Here is a 19,064-nt window from a genome sequence, read left to right on the forward strand (position 1 = left end):
CGGCATGTGGACTCCTGCTGCCTGGGTCAACAAGGCCGCGCTCCTGTAGAAATTGTACAGATGTTTCCACTTCTGCGATAAGCAACTAACAGATGAGAATTAATCAGTTAGCCAGTGTACAATGATGTCAAGTCCATTTTTAAGTTACAAGAGGAAAAATTCGGTCTTGCTCTGAGCAAGACTGAATTTTAACTACATCCTGAGAACAGACTACGACACCACTGAGGTTAATAAATGTCTGGTTATGAAATTACCAAGATGATGCAATTCGATTTTCTTACAAATATCATTTTCTCTACAAAAAATGTAGAAGTAATGTAGAAGTTACAAGGCTGCATCTATTTTATCAAAATACAGCAAAAACAGTAAATACATATTTTTATTTATACAACTGTACAGTAAATAATGTACAAATATGTACATAAATCTTCTGTTCCAAATTTTACCACATTATTATTATTATTATTATTATGATTATTTATTTATTTTTTCTTTAGTCTTACTTATTTCATTGTTCTTTCTGTTCTCATGTCAGATATATATATATATATATATATATATATATATATATATACTGTATATGTACAAAGAGCTCCTAAAAAAGTAAATAACGTACAAATTTGTACGTAAATCTCCTGTTCCAGATGTATATACCACATTTACATTATTATTTATTTATTTATTGTTTTTTCCTTAGTCTGACTTATTTAAATGTTCTTTCTGTTTTCATGTCTATATGCATGTATATATGAACCAAGAGCTCCTAAAAAACCACAACAAATTCCTTTTGTGTCTGCACACACTTGGCGAATAAAGCTAATTCTGATTCTGCTATCCTGAAAAACAGAAGAATACAGTACAAGTGTGTACCTGAGTAAATTATATCCATGAGTATGATTACCTATAGAACATGGTTGACACCCCTTTACACCAAGTCTGTGCGAGAATATTTCTGGCTAATTGCATGTTTGTTGATGCGCAATGGCTGAGCTTTGGGATGTCAAGCACGTCTGGGTCAGTTCTTTCAGACAACACTTAGAAGGATAGCACAGTTCTGAGTAAGTATTACAGAAGTGATGCTAAAGTACCATCCCATTGACACAATAGCTTCCAAACTACCACTTTTGAAACGTCCCATCGGCTAAGTGAAACAAGATAAATAAAAGTGATGTTCCGTCTGCTTGGAATTACTCAGTGTGTGTGTAAATGTCTCCTGGGATATTTTCCTATAGTATAGTATGTCAGGAATGTGGGCATGGCAGGTGAACTTCCAATATTCCCTAATATGGGTTGTGCAGTCGTGTTTATTTGGGTTGTATTTGATCAAAATACAGCAAAAACAGTAATATTGTGAAATATTATTAAAATTGAAAATAACTCTTTTTAATTTTAATATATTTTAAAATGTAGTTTATTGATTTTCAGATATGACTCCAGTCTTCAGAGTCACATGATCCTTCAGAAATCATTTTAATATGCTGATTTGGTGCTCAAATGTTATTAATTATTATTGGTATTCAATTATTGATATGATTCTTATTATTATCAAAGTTGAAAAAACGTTTTTGTTTTTCTGATCGATAATATTTTGGAAATTGCAATACATTTTTTTTCCAAGATTATTTGATGAATAGAAAGTTCAAAAGAACAGCATTTATTTGAAATAGAAATCTATTGTAACGTTATAAATGTCTGTACTGTCACTTTTGATCAGGTTAATTTCATTCAAAAGTTAATTCAATTTAATTATTTGCAGAAAGGCAACATTAATGTTGTATTGTGGCATCAGTACAACTTTCCTTACGTTTTGAACATTTTACTAATTTTTAAACCATATTCAAACCAAAAAATCTACAAACATAAACTTTAAATTTATTCTTTAAAATAAGGATGTTAATTAAAGTTTATGTTTGTAAAGTGACTGCTTATATATTCCTAGAGTTTCCTGAATTTACTTAACAATATAGCTATCATGCTATTCTGTTTGAGCATATGCAAATCAGAGGTGCCAATTAAGCTACTGTGCAATTAACAATGAAGACAGTTATGTCACACAATGTTCCCTACATCGAAGAACCTGATGTTCAGACTGGCCAAATATGGTGTGAATCTTCAGGAGTGGAATGAAGTGGCAAAATAATTCAGAACACTGTTTCTTTTTTACCGCTAACTAAACTCAGGAATGCAAATTACATTGTGTATGGAAACACATTAAAAAGAAGCTTGCACACCATGACCTTCTGCTAGAAAGATGACAGAACGGACTCAGAAAATGTTCTCTGACATTGAAAGATATTTATCAACTTGCACAATACGGGAACCTGTGGAAACAGATCTCCTTTCATCTGTGAGATCTGCTGGTCATGATTCTGGCACGCTGACTCAGTGTCTCGGGTCTAATGGCTCTACTCTGATATTACAGGTAAAGAGTGGATTACTGAAACAGCTGCACAGGTGGTCACAGTCCGTTGTAATCCTACATCTGAAATGGTACAGCTGTTTTGTTCTAATTCAAGGCCAGTTTAAGGATGAATTACTACATTCAGGCTCCAAATAGTCATTCAAAGTAGTCCATGACAAAATATGCAGACCAAATCTGCCTCTTTGGTTACTTAATGATCCTGTGTGGCCTGTGACCTCAGGTTAGAGATGAATTCAGATGAACATGCCATTCTGCTGATTTAATGCTCTTCAATAAAGCTTTTCTTCCACATAACTTGCAGAGAGACATAAACGAGATACTTAAGTGTCTCTGAATCAACACTCCAACGCTTGGCTGGTCTCAGAGAGAGAGGTTGTTTTGGTTGAGTATGGAAAGGTATTCCTGTCTATTAGGGTTCTTCGGGACCATCTAAGACAGTGGGGCTTAATATACTCATCCTGAAAAATAATAAAATATTTATGGTTGGTACTCTGAATGATTTGCCACAGACTTCAGATATCTGAGATTTCGAGAAGCCTTATATACACTAAAATTATGAGACACACTCTTTGGTTACATTAAGCTTTTTTTTTTATTATTATTTAATGACACATCTTTTCTGAATATTTAAGAATGTATATATATAGAGAGAGAGAGAGAGAGAAAGAGAGAAAATCATCCAGTCAGCAATATCTCTATGTATTTTTTTTTTCCTATTTTTTTGCCAGCATTTAAAAAAAGATGAAAAACTTCCCATTTGTGCATGCCATGACAGCTCAGACATCAGCTATAGACATCTGATGGTTATTGCTTACAAGAAAGCTTAAAAAGAATCCAGAAACTATGCATAAACTTTGAAAATGTGAACGATTTTTCAAGTCATCTCTTTATTTATGATGTTTTACACCAGATGTAAGCAGCTGTCCCATAACTGGAATATTTTCTCCTTCACCATTGCAACCGGTCAACTCGAGTTCCACAGAAGCTCTTAACTTCAAGAAGTTTGTGTGCGTCATTGAGCGAAAGCATGGTTTCCATGACAGAGCTTTGGAAGCTATTTAGCAGAGTGATGTCGCAGACGTTCAGACTGACAGTATCTCTTGGGCCCGGGTGCCATATTTGTGAGCACAATAGGCCTGCATTGCCACGGGGCAGAGAGAGTAAACACAAAGCAATGATGGCTGACGTATAACCTCTTGTATCATCAGTACATCTGTCCAGAGAGGTCTCTGAGGTGAGCTTTAACACTCTGACCCTCCAAACGATACAGCTACCACCCCTGTCTGACGTCTCCCAGGATCAGTCAGATTAAACTTCAGATGACTCCCTCTCTGCTTACAAATGAGACATTCATCACTGTGAAAAGCAAAATTGCACATTCACTTGAAGTAGTGTCTTCATTCCCATGATGTTTCACTGAAAAATCAACAACCACCAAGGTGGGCGTCAAGTTTAAGCAATAAAAGTAAATCTTTGGATAGTGCAAATAGACTGTTTTGGTTGGCTGATCCTCTTTTATTCATCCTAACTTGGCCGGTCAAAGATGCAAACCTTAAAGGGACAGTTCACCCAAAAATGAAAATACTGTCATCATTTACTCACCCGCCACTTGTTCCAAACCTGTGAGTTCTGTTCTTCTGTTGAACACAAAAGAAGATATTTTTAAAGAATGTTGGTAACCAAACAGTTGACGGGAGCCATTGACTTACACAGTATGGAAAAATATACTATGGACGTCAATGGCTACCGTCAACTGTTCTTCTTTTGTGCTCAATAGAAGATAGAAACTCATACAGGTTTGGAACAACTTGAATTTGCATTTTTGGATGAACTATCCCTTTAAGCAAAAAAAAAAAATCTCCATATGGCTCACCTTAAAAATTCAATTTTTTTTAACCTTCAGTATGGAAATATGTTTAAACATACACATTTTACATACAGGTTTTTATACTGATATAAACAGATTTTTATGCTGGTTTCAAACATTTAAAATGTCTTAAATTAAAATTAATTAATTAAAAAATAATTTGTATGACTTATATCCACCAAACCTTCATATTCTTGAAATATTTTAGTGTAAACAAGTGAACATGATAAAACTTTTCATTCAGACAAGTCAACTACAGATGTGGATCTGAAGTGAAATGATGACCTTATTTTTCATAAATGTCAGGCTGAGGCAAGTTGTCAGATGTGTTTTAAATTTTATAAATTTTTATAACATTTATTATTTACAATATTAGTTTGCCAAACCAGTAGTTTCATATTTTTAATGTTATTTTTTATTTTATTTTGTGAATTGTTTCAGTGTTTTAGCTTTTAAAAAAAAAGTCTAAAATGGTTAATGGCAACCTACCACATAAAATAAGATAAAATTCCCCGCTAATAACACATTTTTATACATTTAAGCTGCTTTAAAGTATAAGCAACTTTTACAGAAATCAACTTTTGAAATCATTTTGGAGACCCAGGTGTTCAAATAACCACAGAACGGCCTCTAGAGGAGAGACATGTTACTGCTGCACTTTCTTCACGAGCATCCTATAAGATGCTGTGCATGGCACATAGCACTCATTTTAAACTTACTTACTCGTTATAGAAAACACTTGTTCTAACATAAAGTAGCACCTTGAACGTGAAAACGTTTTAGTCGTTCATTATGGATGGACTGAAATAAAATATGTACACAACGAACAGTAGGGTAGAGACTTCGGTGACAAGAAATAGCCTAACTGGGATTATTGAATGACAAAACAAGAAGCAGTACGTGGATACAAAAATAATCAGGACTGCGGCAAATAAATAGGCACTAAACGGAAGCAGCGGTCACGAAAATCAAAAGTATGTTTATGGCATGTGTTCGTTGGAATGTGGTGCGTTTTCCCCTCGTGTGTAACTTATGCAAACGCTCTGTGAGGTAACGCAAGCTCGTCCCTTTTCCCTTCCAGCATCTGATTGGAGGAGACGGGCGCTCAGGAATGTCATGAAACTATTTAAATAGCACTTTGTTCTCTTTGGTAAAAGTTAGATTGGCCACTGGAACTATACAGCAAAGAAACACCGAATGCTGTAGACCGCAGTTAAAGAGGAAAATAATTTCTTTATTTTGAAACGACCTTTGATTAACGCATCTTAGGAATTATATCAAGTTTCCCTGGATTTGCTGCTGTTTTAAACCCGTGGAAGGTGCATTTTTTTTTTTTTTTTTTAATAATTGATTGACCTGTTAAGGTTAAGCTTTGCTGAATTTTCAGTAACTTACACATTTATTTATGACTTCTGATAGGTAAAAGAACAAGTAAAAAAATGAAGTCAGCTGCAATCTTTTTGCTGCTGATGCTATGGAACTGCGAGAGCGAGCGAGTCGCAGGTGAGTGATGATACATCTGTAACTGATGGCGTTTAGCGTTTGTGAGTGAATGCTGGTGTGGTTTAAAGTATAACTAGCTGTTAAATATTACAGTAATAATTGACAGCCAGTTGGTAATTATCGCAAAATAAACTCCAACAAGGGTGAAGGGGTTTATGAATGGGTTTATTTTGCAATAATGACCGGCTTTCTATGCATTATCCTACTTATTACACGGCTACCTAAATACATGTATTAAAATGAAAGAATAATTTAAGTTTCGTTCATTTTATTATTAAGACAAGAGCACCCATGAAGAAAACAGTGTATGAGCGGTCAAAAAATTGACCGCTGAATTGACCAAACAGAATCAAGTACAACAAAGAGAGCCGTATAATAAAAAAAAAATATTCGTTAATATTAAGTACATTATAATGAGATTTCGTTAACTTCTTGACTCCTGGTAGAAAGTCGAGACGACAACAGTGTTTTCGATCTGTTTGAGCTCGTCCAAGTGCCGAGGAAGAACCACGGGGTGACTCTGGTGAAAGGCGACGACCCATACAGCCCCGCCTACAAGATCCTGAACCCCGACCTGATTCCCCCGGTTCCCGAGAGCGCCTTCAGGGACCTAATCGATTCCATTCACGCGGAGAGAGGATTTCTGCTCCTGGTCAATTTCAAGCAGTTCAAACACACGAGGGGAAGCCTTTTGACCGTGGAGAAGACAGATGGCTCCGGACCCGTATTCGAAATCGTTTCCAACGGGAAAGCCAACACTCTGGACATTGTTTTTTCCACTGAAAACAAGCAACAGGTCGTGTCCATCGAGGAAGCGGATTTGGCGGTGGGACATTGGAAAAACATTACTATTTTCGTGCAGGAGGACAGGGTTCAGTTCTATGTGGGATGTGAGGAGGTGAATACAGCAGAGCTCGATGCTTCTATCCAGACTATCCTCACTCAGGAGACCCCAGGTGTGGCGAGCCTGAGGATCGGCAAGGGCGCAGTGAAGGACAGGTTCATGGTGAGTGGACGTTTCGCTGTCTATGAATCCTGTTGCATGCCAAATAAAGTAAGAAGCATTAATCATTTGTGTATTTTTTTAGGGGGTGCTGCAAAACGTGCGCTTTGTGTTCGGAACCACACTGGAAGCAATTCTGAGGAATAAAGGATGCCAAAACTGTGAGTGTAATGCACGTGTATGAATCCATAAGCAAAGTTGATGACAAAACAGCTTCTTGCATCTTGATTATGCCACACTGACTTTAATTTGGTGGTTAAATATGAATAACTAATTTAATAATATTCATATATTTTTTAAATTGTATTTAATTTTGTATTGTATTTTAAATAACATGAGAGCACTACTTCTGTGCCAGTGAATGAACAATAGCAATATAAGATAAAGACTTGAAGCTGCATTCACTGTCATCAGCCTTTTTTCATTATTTTTTCACTCAACTTTTCCATCAGCTTAATATTTTTTTATAATGAACTTTAAGCCATCTGAATGCCCTTTCCTCTTGCAGCAGTTATGACTGATATCATCACCCTTGACAATCCCATAAATGGATCCAGACCTGCAATCAGGACTGATTACACTGGCCACAAAACAAAAGGTAATCCTTCCCTTTAAGTAATCCATACAAATAAAATATACACAAGTTGAGAATCCAAATGCAATTTTAACCATTGCAAACTGTATATTTCTCCTATGAAGATCTGCAGATGATTTGTGGCTTTTCATGTGAGGACCTGGCTGCCATGTTCAAGGAACTGAAAGGTCTTGGTGTGGTGGTGCAAGAGCTGTCCAATGAACTCCGCAAAGTGGTGAGCAAAAAGTTGTTGCACATAAATATACTGAACTTGTGTAGTGGACACATGCTGTAGATTAATACACTCCATCCACATAATCAAACCTCAATTTTTGTTCTGTTTTCTAGACGGATGAGAAAAACATGCTCATGAGTCGCATGGGCATTCATCGTGGTGTCTGTCTGCACAATGGAATTGTGCACAAAAACAAGGAAGAATGGACAGTGGATGATTGCACAGAGTGCACTTGCCAGGTGAGAACCCAATAACCTGCAGACATGTACTTGTTAGACTCTGAGGGCTGCTTGCTCTGTCATTAAGTCACTAATTTGTGTGTTAGCGAGACGGGAGCCATGTTATGTAGGCGCTGTGTGATACACAGTACTGGTCTTAGTCTTGTCCATTGTGGCAGACTTAAGCTGGGTGTATCCATTTCCCTGAACTACCTAGCCTCTAATTAAAAGTGTGAAATTGAGGTAGCTAAAGAGAATACAGTCAAATAACTAAACCTTATAAACTATGATATTTATGGTATATACATGCCTTCAGCCTATTCTCTATGAAGTGCCACATTATATTAATACTGAGGAATACTTACATGCCTAATTACACAGATTTAAATACGACCAGGTTATCCACTCTCAAGCTTAAATTTAAGATGACTTGAATGAAAATTGTAACGTTGAATGTGGTGTTGTACTACAGCAAGAGGCCATGCTTTTTCATTCAAATGCACCAGTCTTGACATATCCTTTAACAAATGATTAATGAGAGTCATTGTGTTAACCGCAGAACTCTGCAACAGTGTGCCGCAAGATTTCATGTCCCCTAATCCCATGCGCAAATGCCACAGTGCCTGATGGGGAGTGCTGCCCTCGATGTGGAATCCGTAAGTGCAACTGAACTACTGTATAACAAAGTTTAGACACTTAGAGTCATTGTAATAATTTTTTTGAAATATATATATACTACCATACAACGTTTTGGTTAGTAAAATACATTTTTAATTAATACTTTACTCAGCAAAAACATTAAATTGATCAAAATTGACAGAGAGATTTATAATGTTACAAAAGATTTCTATTTAAAATAAATACGGTGCTTTGTATTTATCAAAGAATTTTGAAAATCATCAACATTTTATCAACATTGATAGCACCAAATCAGCATATTAGAATGATTTCTGAAAGATCATGTGACTCTGAAGACTGGAGTAATGGATGCTGAAAATTCAGCTTTGCCATCACAGAAATGAATTACATTTTTAAAAGAATAAAATAGAAAACACTTTTTTTTAACTGTAACAATATTTTACAATATTACTCTTTTTACTGTATTTTTGGTAAAAAATAAATAAATAAATAAATAAATAAATAAATAAAATGCAGCCTTGGTAAGCTTAAGAGACTCACCCACAGATTAAAAGTAAATGTACAAGCGAACAAAAAAAACAAAACACTTTTGTGTCAACTTGAATGTGATATATTGTTAACCAGGCAACATTTTGACTTTTAAAAGCTTTTAAATTGAAAGCACTGTTACTACCCAAACATCCACAGTCATTCCTGCATCATACAATAGACTTCTCAACTGAAGTTTAACTAATAAAAGGAACACTAGAGCTTTGTGCATCACTGAATCACTAAATGGCCATAATTGTCTATATTAGTTAAAGAGAGGTGGAAAATTGGTGCTGTTTGGCAAAGTCTCAAAAAAGAAACAGCAGGCTCCTCACGTCTTGAGGGCTCGTCATGCATAGCAAGGATTTCAATTAATATCAGCCTCATGTGTTTGAACTTATGGCATAATCAAGGGTGTTTTCAAATACCATTTCCACATTTGGAGAAAGGTATCCCTGTGCATTAAATACACTGACATTTCCCCAGCATTCCAGCTGCTTGGTTCATGCCAGGGTTCCCTGGAGTGTTCTGTCTCAAGCTGCCCAGGCTAAATTGAGTCCATTAAGGCCCAGTATTAAAAGCCTTTCTCTATTTTGCTGCTTTAGAAAGAAGGAATAGCTCTGCTATTGTCTCATTTTGCTCTCTTGACAGCGAGCGACTCCGCTGAGGATGGCTGGTCCCCCTGGTCTGAATGGACCCATTGTTCTGTGTCCTGTGGAAGGGGCATTCAGCAGCGTGGCCGCTCCTGCGACCGCATCAATAACAACTGCGAGGGCACGTCAGTGCAGACGAGAGACTGCTACCTTCAGGAGTGTGACAAGCGCTGTGAGTGGTGCCCAGTGGCCAAAAGTGTCTATGGTTTTTCCTCACAGTAGAGGAGAAAAGTAACCCGCGTCTATCATTTTCAGTTAAGCAAGATGGCAGCTGGAGTCACTGGTCACCCTGGTCTTCCTGCTCAGTGACCTGTGGTGCTGGCGTTATCACACGCATCCGTCTCTGCAACTCCCCAACACCTCAGATGGAAGGCAAAGATTGCCAGGGTGAAGGTCGGCAAACTGAGAGGTGTGAGAAATCACCATGTCCGAGTAAGTGAACACCCTATACAGTGTGTCCATTTTTTTTTTTTTTTTTCATAAAAAGTGCAGTTGTCCAATTTTTTGTTGTGTATTTTTTCATAGTCAATGGTGGCTGGGGACCATGGTCACCCTGGGATACTTGCTCTGCCACCTGTGGAGGTGGCGTCCAAAACCGTAAACGTCTTTGCAATAATCCAGTACCCGTGTATGGCGGCAAAGACTGTGTGGGAGATGCAAAGGCCAACCAGCTTTGCAACAAGCAAGCCTGTCCAATTGGTGAGTTACAGTGTCACTCAACCCTTTAGATGACACTAGTCTGTGTTTCAGAGGGAAATCATTCACTTATTTTCATTTTTTTTTACAGATGGATGCCTTTCAAATCCATGCTTTGGAGGAGCCCAGTGTACAAGCTTCCCAGATGGCTCTTGGAAATGTGGAAAATGCCCCACAGGATACACTGGCAATGGAATCAACTGCAAGGATATCAATGAGGTGCAGTACCCTGCTTTTTAGGGATGGACAAATATTAAAATCCTGGCTGATACTGAATTATTATTTTAGTAATGAAATGCAGTGGGCAGCAAAAATCTCATTCAGATTGCCCTTTTTGCTCTGTTACAGTGTAAGGAGGTCCCTGATGCCTGCTTTGAATTTAATGGAGTCCATAGGTGTGAGAACACAGTGCCAGGCTACAACTGCCTGCCGTGCCCCTCTCGCTACACAGGCCCACAGCCGTTTGGTCGAGGTGTGGAGGACGCTGCTTCCAAGAAACAGGTAAATGAGAGAACACCAAAAGATTACGGATTATCAACATTGCACCTGCTCATGAACTAATGTGCGCTGACTGATTTATCTTTTGCCGCAGGTGTGCACGCCTCGCAATCCCTGCCTCGATGGAAGCCACGACTGCAATAAGAACGCTCGTTGCAACTACCTGGGCCATTTCTCAGACCCCATGTACCGCTGTGAGTGCAAACCTGGCTTTGCTGGAAATGGACTCATCTGTGGAGAGGACACTGATCTTGATGGCTGGCCAAATGCTGATCTTGTGTGTGTCGAGAATGCAACCTATCAATGCAAGAAGGTTGGCATATATTGGCTTTATTTGTTATTTGTTATATATTTGTTATACAAATAACATCATTGTGGCTAGTGTTTATATTCATATACTACTGCTCTTTTTTTAAGGACAACTGCCCCAATCTTCCCAATTCTGGGCAAGAGGACTATGACAAGGATGGAATTGGTGATGCTTGTGATAATGATGATGACGACGATGGCATTCCTGATGACAGGGTAAAATATCAATATCTAATGTCTATACAGTATATTCCATAGGTGCTCATTCCAGTCAAGTGCCTTTTTGTACATTTTGCACCGTGCGTGAATGAAGAAAGTAAATCCACCCAGATTTTACATAGCTTACAGTCTGAGGTGTGGAAAAAAAAGGGCTGTGTAAAGTAAACTCAGTTTCTCTTGGAAACAAACCTCAAAGAAGTACCTTTCTGAAAGACCTGCAGTGTATCTTGCTAATTCAATATTATCCTTGGTCCAATTCCTAAAATAAGGCTAGCTTTTATCATTGCACTCCTCGAAATAGACCTACACAGCTGCAGCCAAATTACAAGCCTAACTTGTAATTTGTAGTAATACAAATTATGTATTACTACATATTTTACATAGGTTATTATCTAGTAATAACCTTCGTGTGAGCAGGCCCTATGGAGAATTGCACGACTGTTATTTGCCATATGTTTCTATATCTGAACTGCGGTGTCTTTTAAAATAGGACAACTGCCCACTCATCTTCAACCCAAGACAGTATGACTATGATCGCGATGACGTGGGAGACCGCTGCGATAACTGTCCATACAACAGCAACCCAGACCAGACTGACACTGACAACAATGGCGAAGGTGACGCCTGTGCTGTGGACATTGATGGAGATGGTACGAAACTGTGTTCTATTTGTTTATCCATACATAGACATTCCTTGATAAACCTGCCAAGAATACATCCATATTTCACTCCATAATCAAAAGAAATAAGATACATTTTATTTTGTATAAAGAAAACAAAGCCTTTTTTTGGCATTGTCACACTTTTAGGACTTTAGCATATTTTACACGACCAATTCTCAGTACTGTAATACTATTAATACTCTCAATATTTTAATTTTTTTTAATTTTCACAGCTTTTTTTATTTATTTAAAACTATTAATGCATAAATTGAAGGCGGTAAAAAGTACAACAAAAATCCTAGCATTCAAATAATATACAATTTTCTTCACATAACAGTAATGAGAAAATGATACATGTCTTCTTTGGTATTATGGTAATGAGAATATGAGAACAAAAATCTTTTTGTATAAAAATATTAAATACAAATATTAATATTAAACAAACTAATAACAGCAAAATATAATAATTTCTTTCTCTTTTTCTTTTTAATTCTTTTGTTCGTTCTCTCTTTCGATTGTGAAGTAAGTTATGACCTGGATATTTTCTTGATGGGTTTCGCGAGAATCACCCTGACACTTTCCAGTGCGTTTTCAATCAATCGTCACCATTATGTCATTCTTTTTGACAGGTATTTTGAATGAGAACGACAACTGCCCATATCTGTACAACGTCGACCAGAAAGACACTGATCTCGATGGAGTTGGTGACCAGTGTGACAACTGCCCTCTGGAACACAATCCAGACCAGGTATGTATATGTGAGACCTAAATGAGTGAGTGAATACCGCAGGTGCTTTCAAACCATTATATAATCCACAGAGATCTATGAGCTGTTCAGTTCAGCTTCAGAGCCATTGCTAAAAAAATACCCAGAGGGTAGTCGCAGTCTTTACTAAGCTATGTATGGGAGGAGAAAATCCTCTTCTCCTTGAATCCAAAGCCACACAATAAAGCACTAGGAGGCTTTTCAGGGACACTCACTAGTGTTCAATTAACCCAAAGGATATGCAGAGGTAAAGAATGGTTATTAGTAAGGAGCGAGAGATTTGCCGGTGGGTTTATGCATGCCCTGTCGGCACTCAATCCCTGCGGATCACACCTGTGCCATGGTTAACTGAAGAGACGGAATGCACCCCTCCTCATTAGACGCTGAAATGTGACTATGGTAGTGCGAGGCTTCAGCAACATGAGATTGCTTTCTGAAAAAGCCTACACAGATGGGCCAACTAGGACAGAAGTTTGTGCCTTTTAGAAAAAGACCCATTCTGGTGGGAATAATTTAATTAAGAAAGCCATAGAACTTTACTTTAAAGAGAATCTGAGACATCTGCATTTACTGATTCTACACTTTCACTCCAACAGCTCGACTCCGATTCTGACCGTGTCGGAGACAAATGTGACAGCAACCAGGATATCGATGAGGACGGTCACCAAAACAACCTGGACAACTGCCCATACATTCCTAATGCTAACCAGGCTGATCACGACAAGGATGGTAAAGGAGATGCCTGCGACTATGATGATGATAATGATGGCATCCCTGATGACAAAGACAACTGCAGATTGGTTCCCAATCCAGATCAACTGGATTCTGATGGTCAGTTTTACAACTGAATATTCATAACTATTGCACTCATTAATGCTAAGATTTATACTTACTGGTTTAACTTCTCCATTTGTAGGCGATGGACGTGGTGATGCCTGCAAAGATGACTTTGACCAAGACAATGTCCTAGATATCTATGATGTCTGTCCAGAGAACTTTGACATCAGTGAAACCGACTTCCGCAAATTCCAGATGGTTCCTCTTGATCCCAAGGGCACTTCTCAGATCGACCCCAACTGGGTGGTTCGTCACCAAGGAAAAGAACTGGTTCAGACAGTCAACTGCGACCCCGGCATTGCTGTTGGTAAGTTCAGTCTTTAAAAAAAAAACAGAATTAAATTTCACATAAGCAAGAATAAATATAATACCTTGCACATGTAAAATTAATAGGCGGTGTTTAAAATATCAATTAATATCATAAATTAAGTAGAAAATCCTGCACAGTACCTTAGCTTGCGGAAACAGACAATATTTAATACAACTTTTTGTTCATTATTCATGAACAAAAAATAAAACAAAAATACAAATTAATATAACTAGGAAAAACTGAAACATTATCATTGACATTTGACATTTTCTAATTATAATCAAATTAAAATGCAAATGGCCACAAATCAAAAACAAAACATGTATAGCCAGTAAATTTAAAATATGTATAAATTCTGACTTTTTTTCCCAAATTTCTTTAAAGGTTTTGATGAGTTTAATTCAGTCGACTTCAGTGGAACATTCTTCATCAACACGGATAGGGATGATGACTACGCTGGCTTCGTTTTCGGATACCAGTCCAGCTCTCGCTTCTACGTGGTCATGTGGAAGCAGATCACACAAACCTACTGGTCCAGCACACCTACCAAGGCACAGGGTTACTCAGGGCTGTCAATCAAAGTGGCTAACTCCACCACAGGGCCAGGCGAGCATCTGAGGAACGCCCTCTGGCACACCGGAGACACTCCAGGACAGGTGCGTTTCAACAAGGTCACTGTGATGAAATCAGGTTTGAAAAACCCTTCATATGAAGGCCAACATTTATGTACGTGATCTATTTTAGGTGCGCACACTGTGGCACGACCCAAAGAATGTGGGATGGAAGGACTTCACTGCTTACAGATGGCACTTGACTCATAGACCAAGAACTGGGCACATAAGGTATTACTAAAAAGATAATGGAAGCTAATTCTGGAGAAAAAAAAAATGTTATTTATATGTATTTTAATAATTATTTATATATATGTATTTCAGAGTGGTCATGTATGAAGGCAAAAAGATCATGGCAGATTCTGGAAGAATTTATGACAAAACATACGCAGGCGGAAGACTGGGTCTCTTTGTCTTCTCACAAGAGATGGTGTACTTCTCAGACCTCAAATATGAATGCAGAGGTGAGCGTCAACATCCCATAGAGATCCAAATAAAAGTTTGCTTGCTTTTATTCATATTCATCATTAACACTTCCTGTCTTTCTGTTCCTTTTCAGATGTGTAATTGCACAGGCAGGAAGTTGATCAAAGAATGCACCTTTCCGTATAAATATGTATTCCAGGCAAAGTCCAGGGACCGATTTGATGCTACTTTTTCTGCTGCCGCTCACACACTGGTGGAGTGAGAAAGCAGGTAGTCAATTTCAATGTAACTGTCACTGGTTGGGATAGAAACCAAGTGGCTTCCGATGCAGAATCTGGACTCCTCCACCATTAGCAGGCAGAGCAGAAGAAAGTCTCCCTCGCTTTGCTTAATTGGGAAGACTGAGATCTCACTCTGAAAAACCTCATTCGGCTCTGTGTGGGAAGAGCTCCCAACAGACAGCTATGCACTTCAAAACCTTTGCTCTCTCTCTCTCATGTGTTTTCATGCTCTCTTCCTGAACAGGTGTCCAAATTAGGGCTACCTTAGAGAGAGCACAACCCTTTAAAAAAAGATTACTATTATAATACTCAGTATTTTATCAAAACTTTAAACCATTTTCTTGACAACAACAAAAAAAAGAGTTGTGAATGTTTAATGTATTGAAGCAACAACAAATGGTTTAAAAACATTGTATAAGTAAAAGAATACTGTTTTTGTTTTTGCTGACAGTCTAAGCAGGTGATTTTACAAGGACAAATCTGTCATTTATTGATTTTTATCTAAATTTCTGTTTATCTATCTAAAGTTTCGCTTAGCAGTCACATCTTAAGTATCATGAACATCCATTAAGGTCTGGCGGGAGATAACTTATGGTTTAGTGGGCATAGTTTTCTCAGGGCTAGATGGTTAAACCATTTTAACATATTCATTAGAAATGGCATAATGAAAGGTTGTACGAAGAGGAATTGGACAGACCAAGGTTTAAAGACTCACCACATATGGATACTAGATTACCAAGTACTCTAGTGTGAGGTTTTATTTGAGATGCTAATTTCTAAATTGAGTTTAAGTCTTTTAGACTTTTTCTATATATATTTATGTAGCACTTATAAAACACTTTAAGTGCTGTGATTTTGCTTCAAGAAGCAAAAGCGAGGGTATTTCTAAAGATTGCCCTCACTAAAAACAACTATTTCAACATTTAAAAGAAAAATACACTCTCATAACCAAGGTTCTGTCTAAAACTACTCATCCAGACCTTTCCAGTCAAGAACCAATCATCCATCACTTCCAAAGGAGATGATCGTCTGACCTGTTTGCCTTTTCTGTAGAGAGAGAGATAAAGGAAAACTTTAATGTACAAATATTACCTCATTGCTGTTTTGTAATTTGATCAAGCAAAAACTTAAAAGTACTTTTTCCTTTGCTTCAAGAAAACAGATTGGTTGCCTTATTGCTACTGTAGCACAAGTTGTAAATAGTATATAGAACAAACAGCCAGCCCCACATCCCAATGGAAAATAGAGGAACACAACATTTGTTTAAGGAATACATTTGCCAGTGCTTCAAATGTCCAGTACTTTTTTTTTAAGTTGATAAATTATTGCTTTATTTGTTGTCTCTGTTTGTAAGACTGTTTCATATGTGTGTGTAGATAAATGCTATTTAAATAATTTATCATGGAGTGCCACCTGAGAAAGAGGCATTTCCGTCTGTATAAACGGTTTGCACACTGACGTGAGGATGTTCTGTTCTTCATTATTTGTATCTTTATTGTGTTGTTATTTTTGTACAATTAGTGATGCTTGACTGTAAACATTTGTACTTAGTTAAACAATGCAGAATGCTATTTTTACGTATAGCAATTATTTTGGTACATACTTCAGAATAATAAACAGATGATAGATGTAAAACATGTTTATTGCCTTTGGCTGCTTTTTATTACTGCATGTTTGTGTCTCGTGAGATTTTTTTGTTGTGCAACAGCGAGTCTAAAAAATTCTGTGCATGACACGAAAGGTCAAAGTAATTATAAAACTGAAGTTCATAAAGGGTACCTTGGGCCCAAACATGTGCTTGAAAGCAAACTGCTACATAGTGTAAATGCCTTAAAAAGACACTCATGATATTCTAGACCAAGGTCAATGTCAGTTCCAAGTTAAATGCTGAGACAAGTCTTCTTATAAACGAGGCATTCGTTGCATCCAGTGGGGACATAATTATGGATTATAATGTCTTTTTACGCGCGTTGCCGGAGGGTTAGAGTGAGCAGCGGCGGCCTACAGCGAGCAGAGGCCAGGGGCTAGTGTGAGGAACGGCCGGAGGGTTCGAGTGAGCGGCGGCGGAGCGTCCAGAAGGACATGTGATGACTCTGGGCTGGGCTCCGTTTCGTCCACGGTGAAAGCCGATCCGGTGATCAACTGCGCAAAGTTGTAGTATTTCCTCAGCAACCAGCACGGATCAGCTCCAGGCATGACAAAGCAGATATCGTCCTCTTTTGGAAGGCCAAACAAAGTAGTTTCGCTTTCACAACGAATCACACAGTGCCTTCACGACATGGCGGAGGCGGCAACAGCGAGAATAAAAGTTACGCCTTCTTTCTTTGCGTGAACATTTGGGCAGCGTTATGCAAATCTTCCCACATAGTGATGTAGGTATGTTGGGGCGTGTTAGAACGAGCCGTTTTAGGTAGGCGTGGCTGACTCTTAACTTTTATAAACAATATCTCTTTGGATTTGAGACTTTAGTCTTTGCAACTTTACAGATCTTCTTTATGCACCAAGAGCTTGTAACACTCCAAAGAGAAAGGAAAAATCGAAATCGCATCATATGACCCCTTTAAAATGTATTTTATTCCGCTAATGGCAAAGCTAAATTTTTAGCAGACATTTCTCCAATCTCAGTCATGTGATCCTTTAGAAACCATTCCAATACACAGTATGATTTGATGCTTAAGAAACACTTCTTGTTATTATCGATGTTGAAAACTTTTTTTTTTTTTGGATTCTCTGATGAATAGAAAGTTCAAACACAGCATTTATTTGAACTAGACATATTTTGTTACATTATAAATGTCTTGAATGTCAAAAAATATATGAAAACATATAAACATAATATAATGAATGATTCATTAGTAAGTGATTGCAAAGGAGAATTAGCTTTGACGTACTATGTGACACCTAGTCTGAAGGTGTCAGAAAGCTGCAGCTATTGTGGCTTTATTGTGGAAATTTTGACTAGTTAGTTGCTGTCTTACATTCTTACATCTGTAATGTCAGTCTTTGTTTTGCATTTGAACAATATGAAACCACTGTGTATACAGACTACCCTTATGTTTATTTGGAGCGTACAATAGCATAAAATGTTTTCAATAAAGAATCAAGGTGAATCTCCACTGTAAACTGTCTGTGGCAAAAAAGGAAGCCAGAGACTAATAATTTACTTTTCATTAAGGCACTGGCATGAGATGAGAGGCTACGCGGGAAGTTAAAAGGAAGTTGCTCTAGCTTTTAATTTTCTGCAGTGAGCTCCTGCTAACTCATGGTTAAAAGGGATCCTGTAATTCATGCAGCTCCCACCACTGTACTGTAACAGACAGCAACAAACAGATCAAATCACCAGGCAAACCTGCTATACGTGTGGAAATAAAACGGTACGATGAATGATGACTTCAGGTTATTTTTAAAAGTGAAAGTTGTAGGGAAAAGTATATGAACCATTGGATTTATATTGAATTTATGTATAAACTGGTCATAAAATTTGATCTAATCTTCAAGTCATAAAGACAACTAATATACACACAATGACTAATTTCCATGTCTTTATTGAAAAAAAAGGATATATAATTTGAATGGCTGATAACCCATAAATGGCCAGTTTGAAGGAAAAAAAGCAACATTATTTTAAATTAAAACTAAAACACTAAAGACTAAAATCAATTGTTTTACATACTAATGTGATACCGATACATCACACATCCTAGTCAGTTTTAGTATTAGTAATTTTAGTACTTCAATTTAGACTTATTTCTTTTGGTTGCATAGTCACCATTTCTAATTTTTGTTTAGTTTTCATCTCATATTTAT

The 19,064-nt window shown here is 37.5% G+C and overlaps 1 protein-coding gene and 1 long non-coding RNA gene across 3 annotated transcripts; one reads left to right on the top strand and one right to left on the bottom strand.

Annotated features, from left to right (window-relative positions):
- The first annotated feature begins 5,456 nt into the window (after positions 1-5,456).
- On the top strand, positions 5,457-15,981 carry LOC107668245 (thrombospondin-1-like). 2 transcript variants are annotated; one of them, XM_016460057.1, is made up of 23 exons: positions 5,457-5,608; positions 5,709-5,792; positions 6,239-6,798; positions 6,881-6,956; positions 7,304-7,393; positions 7,495-7,604; positions 7,718-7,843; positions 8,382-8,478; positions 9,641-9,814; positions 9,898-10,074; positions 10,168-10,341; positions 10,430-10,557; positions 10,687-10,839; positions 10,931-11,149; positions 11,254-11,361; positions 11,855-12,014; positions 12,656-12,774; positions 13,389-13,623; positions 13,709-13,936; positions 14,324-14,595; positions 14,684-14,781; positions 14,875-15,014; positions 15,110-15,981. In XM_016460057.1, exons 2-23 carry the CDS (start codon positions 5,729-5,731, stop codon positions 15,115-15,117), a joined length of 3,516 nt encoding a protein of 1,171 aa, XP_016315543.1. In that variant the 5' UTR covers positions 5,457-5,608; positions 5,709-5,728; the 3' UTR covers positions 15,118-15,981. The 2 variants fall into 2 exon arrangements, with proteins under 2 accessions (XP_016315543.1, XP_016315544.1); XM_016460058.1 differs by lacking the exon at positions 5,457-5,608 and having other exon boundaries at positions 5,621-5,792.
- An 84-nt stretch (positions 15,982-16,065) lies between these two features.
- LOC107668246 (uncharacterized) lies at positions 16,066-16,888 on the bottom strand. The gene is made up of 2 exons (XR_001631875.1): positions 16,292-16,888; positions 16,066-16,226 (listed from the first exon to the last, which is right to left on the bottom strand). It is a non-coding gene; the product is annotated as an uncharacterized LOC107668246 (long non-coding RNA).
- Positions 16,889-19,064: the final 2,176 nt, after the last annotated feature.

Source organism: Sinocyclocheilus anshuiensis, unplaced genomic scaffold (assembly GCF_001515605.1).
Source record: "Sinocyclocheilus anshuiensis isolate Anshui unplaced genomic scaffold, SAMN03320099.WGS_v1.1 scaffold1341, whole genome shotgun sequence".
In the NCBI taxonomy this organism is placed as follows: domain Eukaryota; kingdom Metazoa; phylum Chordata; class Actinopteri; order Cypriniformes; family Cyprinidae; genus Sinocyclocheilus; species Sinocyclocheilus anshuiensis.